At 40.0% G+C, this 10017-nt stretch overlaps 1 protein-coding gene across 1 annotated transcript; it reads right to left on the reverse strand.

The window, feature by feature from the left end:
• Nucleotides 1-2657: 2657 nt before the first annotated feature.
• On the reverse strand, nucleotides 2658-9545 carry LOC117734934 (peptide YY-like). Its single transcript, XM_034539289.1, has 4 exons — nucleotides 9500-9545; nucleotides 7009-7196; nucleotides 3100-3180; nucleotides 2658-3003 (listed from the first exon to the last, which is right to left on the reverse strand). The coding sequence occupies exons 2-4, from the start codon at nucleotides 7194-7196 to the stop codon at nucleotides 2979-2981; spliced, it is 294 nt and encodes a 97-aa protein (XP_034395180.1). The 5' UTR covers nucleotides 9500-9545; the 3' UTR covers nucleotides 2658-2978.
• Between the last annotated feature and the right edge of the window lie 472 nt (nucleotides 9546-10017).

Below are 10017 nucleotides of genomic sequence, written 5' to 3' on the forward strand. Positions count from 1 at the left end.
TAACATGTGCTCTGTTGAAGGATGCTGCAGCAGTTTACCGCTCTGATCTTGTGTGGAGTCAGTGCAACAGCAGCGCGCAGTGGAGAGATTGGAGTATTACACTTGAATTAAGTCCACTTGCGTGTCAGCTGGTGATCTAAAGGTCATAGTGATGGGTGTTACTTCATGTTACAGCTAAGTTCAAACATGGAAATAAGGTAGTAATATCTTGGGAACAACAGGATAGTACTAGGGTACTTGGTGTTAACACAGGGTTATTTATGTAATAATGGGGCAAAATATGAGGATATTAAAGTATAAAGACATCTCAAGGTAACAATGGGCAGAATGTATTCCATATTAATAATGGGGTTATATTTGTGTTTTCTTAGACATTGCTCTCCTGGTGTTTGCCTTCGTATTACCTAAACCAAACAAAGAAAGAAATTAAATATAGATTTATTTGGGATTTGTGCCCATTCCAAAACCCCAACAGGCCATTTAAGAAGCCAGTCTTATAGACGACAAGCACTAATCTAACCTGCATGTCCTTGGATTGTGAGAAAAGCCCGACCCTGTAACACAGGGAGAGTCCTGGACACAGAAGGGAGCCCAGAACCAGAAGGGACCAGGCCCAGAACCAGAAGGGACCAGGCCCAGAACCAAAAGGGACCAAGCCCATGCCAGAATGGACCAGGCCCAGAACCAGAAGGGACCAAGCAGAACCAAAAGGGACCAGGCCCAGAACCAGAAGGGACCAGAACCAGAAGGGACCAGGCCCAGAACCAAAAGGGACCAAGCCCATGCCAGAATGGACCAGGCCCAGAACCAAAAGGGACCAAGCACAGAACCAGAAGAGACCAAGCCCAGAACCAGAAGGGACCAAGCAGAACCAAAAGGGACCAATCCCAGAACGAAAAGGGACCAAGCCCAGAACCAGAAGGGACCAAGCCCAGAACCAAATTGCTGTTAATAAACATCATGTTCAAAATCATGTTAACCGACTCTCCAGAACCATAAGTTGTAACAGTTGGAATATGGTTACAACACAGTAACTCTATAACTTTGAAGATATTAATGCTACAGTGTTGTTTCTGAACATATGGAACTGATCTCATCGGCGTTTCCTTCTACTGTCTGTCTAGACACTAAATCTCTCACCCTTTGTGACCCAATTATTTCATGTTCTGTGTAGCGTTGTACAAATAAATAATCAAATCGAGATCAAAATATTCAACAGTGATTAATAACTCAATTATAATATAATCATAAACCCATTCAGCTACAGGACACAATTAGTGTAAGTAACATATTTTAATATTATAATTACATTTAGAAGGCCTTAAAAAATTAATTTGTAACACTTACGTTAATTAAAAATATATACAAGGATGAACTAAGACATGGCAATAGTGTGCATTCAAATGAATGTTTAAGATCTCTGGGGATGTATAATATGCATATCTATAAATGTGCCAGGATTTTATGAATGAATAAAACAAACGAGAGGCCTACTGACAGCTCAGGTCAGTAGAAGGTCTAAAAGCACTTCTTCACATTATTAAACATGTGAGCTCATCATGACGTATCAATTCAAGTGCATCATTATCTGTTTCTTTTGGTCTTTTATTCACAGAGTCTCTGTGTCAGCTGTGATCACATTTAGGGTCAGGACTTCATGAACTGGCCCTCCTCTGTGAGTTCATCCAGGTCATGAAGTCAATTGAAGAGCACCGTCAGTGTGAGACAAAGAAATATGATACAGGTTCATCATCGTCCTCATTATCATGCTTTAATGTTCTTTATTCTTCCATCATGATCATAACAGCAGGAATATAAGCCAACTGATATTCCTGAAGGCCCAACCCAATGAGAAGCCAGGGACGCTGCCTGTCCTCTCAACAATAACCATGAGTCTCAACTAGCATGTGCAGATGAATGCTTAAAGAGGAAGGGTGTTTACTTTATTTCACTGTAAAGCAATACCCCTTCATGCCGTGAAACAATCCACTGTGTGTTGTTATTCTAGATTGTTCTTGTCACTAAACCCATTAAAGGACTAAAACCAATCAATCAATGTATCCAACTAATAACTATCATGTGTCTGAAATATCTGCTTCCTCTTGTTAAAACATAAACTGGTAAAAGCAAATAGTCGGCAATCAAATGTGGATTAATGCACCATTTCCTCCTGTTTAAGTGAAATTTCCTAAAACTGCAGTAACCAGTTGTTTATAAGAATATTATATTATGTATAATTACATATAATATACAGAATTATTTTTTCAAATTAAAATGACATTATATGTTTTAGAGCCGTTTAAAAGAAGACCTCAGCAGGAGCCAATGGACTTGCAGCTGAGAGATCACAAAGCACCAAGCGATGGACCAACATATTGTTGGTTTGTTTGGTCTTTTTGTGGGATTTGTTGACTGCCAAAAAATCTTAAATGACACCAGCCTTATCATTTCATACATGAGTAAGAGTGCCTTTCGAGTTTTCAGAGTATAAGATGAGGACATGAAGTACATGAGTACACAGCATCAGTACATGAATCTCCAAAGACTATTTTGATTCACCAACACATTTTAATCACATAGAACAGTTTTTATTGATTTATTCTGTTACTTTTTACAGTAGCAACAGTAAAACAAGAATATGTCCTTCTCTAAACTGTTTTTGACATGACAAGGACAATAAGTGATCACACACACACACACACACACACATACACACAGACACAGGTCAACCTTCTGATTGGTAGCTCTGATCTCATATATATATATTTGAAGAATAACTTATCTACAATTGTGTTATAATGAGAGAGATGTGAGACAGTGGCCAGAGAGAATAAGAGAGCTCGTGTTCCGGTCAGTGATGGTCTTCAGTTCAAGGCCGGTTTCAGGGGTTGGAGGGGAGAGGCTCATGTCGGCCCCTCCAGGTGCATTGTGGGATGCACCAGGAGGAAATGCTCCATGAGGAGGGAGGGGCAGCGGAGTCACCACATGTAGGAGTCGTCATATCTGTGGAAGAACACAAGGAAGCATGTATAAGTACTCAATATGGATTTGTTCCAGGTCACATGAATGCTGCAGCATGTGGGGGGGGGGGGTCTTGACCTTGATCTCTGGTCTCGGTTGCTGTCGCCACCAAACAGCAGCTCTGCAACCACGTCCTCCTGAGTGGAACGCTTTCCATACCTGGGAGAGGGGTAACCAGAACAGTTTGTAGCCAAACTAGCAGCACATTTGACAACTATTGGATAGAAAGCTGGGAAGTTTGGTTCAGATATCCATTTAGAAGATGAATCCAACTAACTTTGGTGATGCAGTGACTTTTTATCTAGCGCCACCTGCAGGTCAGAGCCTCTCACTTATCCAGTGAAATATCTCAACATCTATTCCATGGACTGGCATAGAAGTTTGTGCATTCATGGTTCCAAGAGGATGCATCTAAATGATTTTTCACCACGGCGTTCACGTTTGTTATTTTCTCTTTTGGATGGATTGCCATTAAATGTGGCGAACACATTCACTGTACCCCTTCAGGATGAATGTGTGATCCCTTTATATTTCAACTATTGCCACCATAAGGTCAACATTTGAATTTGTCCGACACTTTCAATTACATCTTAGAAGAAGAGAGTGTAAAATAAGTGAGATTCATTCAATAATTATAGTACGGTTTTCATGTGTGTATAATCACCTGGAAGCTAAGTTAAGTTTGTGTAAGGACATATACACGGCTCTTTCTACAGAAAGAGCCGTGTATATGTGCATAGGGAGCAGGTCCTCTTCCACAGGGTCCGCCATGTTGCACCTTCATGTTTCTACAGCAGCTCAGAGCTCAATTATTTGAGGCATTGAAGGGACCAAAACTATGCTTGTGAAAGTAAAAAGCCAATACTTAATCAATACCGCCGCTAGGTTTACATAAGCACAACACGCTCTAGAAGAAAGCTGTTCAGCTTTGTTTGTTCCTGTTGAGACGAAGCAGGATCAACCTTTCTGTTTAAAACCTTGCAGCCCACAGTGTGAATGTAAGCGAGTTTAGAGAGATTATGTTTTATCATTTGAGTTATCAAGTCAATGTGTCTTTTTGCCTTCTCTTTGTCCAGTGTGTGTGTCCTCTATGTTGGTTCACCTGCCCTCCCTTTGATCCTAATGCTTCATCTTCACAGTCAGATTCTAAGTGTGTGCGTTCGAGAGCTGATCTGGATGAGTCTCATCATGCACATGATCAGGAAACCAAGAAAGCTGCAAATGTGAAACCACAGAACCGTCCTAATGTGTGTGTGTGTCTTGGTGTGTTTGTGTTTGTAAAGCGTGCTTTTCAACACAACCCCTGCAGCGCAGCCTGCAGTTGCTTTGATTTGCCATTAACCACCTGGTGCACCTCCCACTATGTCCCCAGCACCCAATCCTATGCTTGGTTTCACACAGAGAGGTGTGTGAGTGTGTCGCCCTGTGGGAAAGCAATCAAACATCTGTGTCTCAACTGTCACATCAGGAGCTTCCCTCTCTGATTATGGCCCATCTGCACACATATAGCTCCCTGAGTCTGTCTGGATGTCTTCTCTTCATCTGACGATATCTGCCCCCATGTCCGTATATCTGCATTTCTGTTTAATGTCTGTTCCACTCTGACTGTCTTTCTGTCTCTCTCTAACCAATGGGCAGTTTGACCCTTCTTGTCTTTTGCTCTCTCTAATGCAGTCATCTTCATCATGTTTTTATATCTAAATACAACCCCAGTTTGTGCTTTTCATGTAATACCATTACATCTGAGTCACAAAGCTATTCGAGTTTTCATCAAATAAATACCCGTCCATCTTTTTCTCAACAATATGTTCTGCTGAATTCATTTAGCTTCAAAGCATTTGAAAATCTGCTCAACAAATCAACTGAAACTATAGCAAAACACTATTTTCTTTACAATTAGTACCTTCTTTCACATAGAAACGATGAGGGAACTGGGCATTTCTAAATTATCTTCAGAAAATTAAAGTGTGCTTGATCACAAAAAAATATTACAGGAAATCTGATAAAAGTGTAATTGTTTGCATGTGAGATGTTGAACAACTAAAGCAGTTGATGTGTCAGTTGAAGCTGAATCACATTAAGGGTTTGAAGTGTCAAGTGTCAGTGTAAGAGTTGAAATGTATTAAAATTATGTTAGAGAAATACTGAATCATGGTATAACAAAATTAGAATCAGCTTAACAAATGCACAATTTGTAAGCATCAAATAAATACTATAAACACCCACATTTCCGACTCAGTGCTCTGCTTTCCATGTCTTTAGTTAAGACACTGTACATGTGTCCATTTATACAATGTTATGAACTGCAGTATATAGTTATGCACCACAGGCACCTGACTACCCAGATCCATCAATGTTATCTGGAGTGCAGCCTCAAGCTGACAGCCATCACATTCGTCAGCACATTATTTGATACAGTCAAACCTTCATATAACCATCAGTTACCGATATCACATATATGTCTTCATCTGCAACTCTCCAGTGAAATGTGAAAACCTTCTGCCTCAACCAATTGACTTTTTATGGTGATTATGAGTCTTCTTTAAACCAAGTATCTAAATATCAACGATCTATTTGGCTTTCATGAGTAAGAGCAGATGGCTCATGAGCCAGACTGCTTCAAATAAAAAAATATAGCATCTGACAATTCCGTACAGCCTCTTATACCTGAGAGCAGCAGGCCTTGACTTAGGCCCCGCTAACTGGATTTGGGATTCTTTCTTGGGTCCATCTGTGCCCTTTTTATTGCTCTGGTCCCCTTGATTTGGAGGCCTGGAGGTTTTGGAAAGTGGCCAGTAATCTAATCTACGGAGATGCCGTGTGAGGGGGGGGGATTGCATCACACATCAACAGAGATTTGGGTTTTAAGTGCGAGCAGGAAACTCATACGACTCAGTCCCTATAATGACTTGAATCAAACTCCATTTAATCTGGACTAAAGAAGCCAATGGGAAGAAATCAAAAAGGCAAACTCTATTCAGCTGCAGTTACATCACATGACATGTAGCTGACTTACAATCTTACACCGTAGACACAGCTATGGGGAGACATCAACTAGAGCCGTGAGAGGGGATCGAACCGCCGACCCTCTGATTGAAAGACGGACCCGTTTGGGTAAGGGTTCGTTAAATGTTTGGGAATGCACATTTGGAGATAGATGATGCATCCCTTCGTCTATCTTCATGAAGACCCTCCATAACTTTAAAGGTGCATAATACAAGATTGGGAGCATTTTGATTGCCCTTCAACAACTCTCAACATGGCAACAGATAGATAGATAGATAGATAGATAGATAGATAGATAGATCGATAGATAGATAGATAGATAGATAGATAGATAGATAGATAGATAGATAGATAGATAGATAGATAGATAGATAGATAGATAGATAGATAGATAGATAGATAGATAGATAGATAGATAGATAGATAGATAGATAGATAGAGGGGGAACCGGAGGGTGGACACTACACTTCTGTGACGACGCTGTCAATCAAGAGGGATTTTATCAGCTGCAACTGCGTATGAGAGCATTGGGCCGACCATGAGCTACCCAGGGGGGCACGCTCACGTGCACGAACATGCCCGTCCTATATATTAGTCCTTTATTAAAAAACAAAGAAATTGTTTGGAGTTCATTTGTTTGCATTTCGTTTGGCAATGTTTTATTTCACTTGTAATGTGAGCATGGTGGCTACCGTGAAAATGATTATTCAATTTAGTTATTGAGATTTAAAATGGGCTACCTTAGATTTGGATTTGACTTGATTCAGTAAAACATTTTGGACTGCCTTGCTTCATCAAAAATAGTATAGTATAATAATATAATTAGGATATCAAAATGTAATATCAAATAGGATTCAGCCCTAAATACAGAAATACAAACAAAAGGAGTGCAGGCTCATGCAGCACAAATACCTGAGCAATGTATATGTATATGTGTATATATATATATGTATATATGTATACTGCATGCGTGTGTCATACCGCTGCCTGGTGATCAGATTGATGTAGTGTCTCAAGGCGGTGTAGTACTTGGCCAAGTCCTCGGGAGCAGCATCTTCCCCAGGGTTCTCAGGTTTCGGGGGGTAGGCGTCTGCCAGTGTTCCCAGACACACCAGCACACACAGCACTAAGGCCACCAGCACTGTCCACGGCTTCAGGATCACGGCCATCTGCAACGGGGCAGCAAGAATAAGAGAAGATTCATGGACGTTTTGAATTAACACCAGCACAATATTACCATGACCGCTTTGGGGATTTATTTGATGAATAAATGCCTTGGTTATTTCATTTGTTTTCTATCAATTGTTAGCAGTTTGCAAAATTCTTATTTTGTATTATGTTGGTCAAAATAAAACGAGTTCTGTTAAAAAATCACTGACCAAAAAAGACATCACGTTTTGTCCCAGATGTTTGCTTAAATGAATCCCATCATCTCTACTGAGAGTGAAGGAGGCACGATAAAGAAATGCCTATTGTCTTGACAAAAAGATCTGGATGTGTCAACCCTCTCTCGAGGCGAGCAGCTGGAAACGGTGTTGTTTGTTTCCCGAGGGAATGCCTCCTGTATATGTAAATTGAGTTAAACAAGTTATTATGTATCTTGTAAAACATTTGTAAAAAGAACCTTATGCTTTGGATTGACTTCTTGTTAGAGTGGTGTTTAGTTTCTGAAGAAGATTAAGGAAATGTATTGACTACAGAGGTTGAAACTAATTTCACACATCATCAGTAAATTTGATGTTTTTCATGAAATTAACATAAATGCTACAGATTTAAGATGATTTAATAATGCAGCTTAATTTCCAAGTTATATTTGTTATTTAATTTGACAGCTATCATTATAGAATTATGGTTGTTGTCAATCATTTTAGATTAAACCCTTAATTTGACATATCTCCAAATAAAACACTTAATTGAAAAGGAAACTACCAAATAGAAAAAAACTGAAAAACAGAAATTTAATAAAAACTTGCAAACTTACCCTGACCACTGCTCACCAAAAAAAATGTTTTCACTTCTCAGGGTGTATAAGTAGATACAACTCCTCATTGTATTTATAGAACTCTCGGGCAATAAGCAATACAGATGAGTTTTTGAGATTCATTAAGAGATTAGTTATAAAGAGCATCAAGGGGAACTTTATTGTTTTGCTGCCCCTTTATCGGTCATCATTGAAAGTGTTATGTAACTCTGTAATGCTGTTCATCTGTACACATGACGTATATATCTTCTGTCCATCCGGGGAGAGGGATCCTCCTCTGTTGCTCTCCTGAAGGGTTCTTCCCTTTGATCCCTGGATCATCTCTGTTTACATGCACATTTTTGGAATTAGCAGTAAACCTATAACCATTTAAAACTCTATTGTATCTATGTGTTGATTGAACCATTGTGGTTTGAACCTCAAGACATCTGGTCCAGCTGAAGGTTTTCTTCCACACAATGATTCTGTTACCAAGGTTTCTTCACTTTTTCTCCCCGTTTAAAATTTTTTGGGGAGTTTTTCTTGATCCGATGTGAGGTCCTGGGACAGGGATTTCGTATGTGTACAGATTGTAAAGCCCTCTGATGCAAATTTGTAATTTGTGATTTTGGGCTATACAAAATAAACTGAATTGAATTGTGTGCTCTGATGCATTCTGACATTCATTGTCATTATTATCGGCCTTGCAGGGCCATCAGATTCACGAGGTGAGCTATACTTTTCTGCATGTGAGGTTTTTGGTCACCTGTCTGCAACAATATAATGTCCATTTTAAACAATGCTATCAAAAGTGAATTCAATATGCCGTCATCTATCTGTCATGAGGTTTGGATTCGCTCAGAATCCCCGCGGCGCTGTCCGTGGTGCTGAAGTCATCCAGCAGCACCTCGTGGAGGTGGTCTGACGTGGTCTGAACCTCAATGCACGAGCACGAGCACGAGCACGACCTCGCAGCTCCACACTGGACATCTACCACGGACACGTGCACTCACGAGAGGATACGCAACACGTGTAACGGTTGAGAGAGAGTTAGTCGTTTTTAAAAGTGTCTATTTTTAAGATATCTTTGAAATGACAAACTGCGCATTCGTATATCGCTGAATATAGATGCAAAAGTTATTATCTCAAACAATTATTTCGACTTGTTGGCGTCTTTTTGGTCCGCTTTATTTTATGACGAAAAGTGGAACGAAAAATATTTTTCGCTGAACAAAACATTTCGACATGCAGGCTTTTTATTTAGAAAAGACTTGCTTATAAAAGTCCAAATGTGTCGTCATATTTTACCGGTCTTCATGTTTTTCTCTACAGAAAACAGTAGACTACTAAAAGTGTTATGATATAATTCGTTTCAATGCAATTTCACTTTGAATAATAACTTTTAATACGTGATACGGGAGATCTCAATTAAAACGAGCCTTTTCGTATTGGAATCAAATGCACACATCTCAACAAAGGGTGCATGCATGAGTAAGAAGTGTGGAGACTTACTTTGAGAAGACTTTGAGGTTACAGGTAGAAGTTTGGAGGATTGCTTTCTTCTCTCTGCGGGTCTCTTGGTTTAACTCCGACAGACGGGATTTATATAGTTTACGCCACCGGAGGAGGGAGGGGTTACATCAGAGTGTACGTGTCCTTTCGTGCGCATGTGTGCGTATCCATGTGTGTGTGTGTGAAACAAAAGGGTGGGTGAAGAGGCAGAATGCGTCAGATGGTGATGATGATGGTGATGATGGAGATTTTATGCATCATGCAGTCAGTCCTGTGTTTTTGATAGAGTTAACAGATGATATTTTGGGCCACGACACTCAAAAGCTGCATCAGTGGGGGAAAAAAAGGAGAAAAAAAGCTGCTTCCTCAAACTAGTGCATCCAACTCAAACATCGTCCATCCATTGTCTTTTACAGCAGTGGTCCCCAACCACCGGGCCGCAGACCGGTACCAGTCCGTGGGTCCTTCTGTACCTGGCCGCACAGAAAGAATGAATTAAAAAAATATGTGATTTATTA

This window comes from Cyclopterus lumpus, chromosome 8 (genome assembly GCF_009769545.1).
Source record: "Cyclopterus lumpus isolate fCycLum1 chromosome 8, fCycLum1.pri, whole genome shotgun sequence".
In the NCBI taxonomy this organism is placed as follows: domain Eukaryota; kingdom Metazoa; phylum Chordata; class Actinopteri; order Perciformes; family Cyclopteridae; genus Cyclopterus; species Cyclopterus lumpus.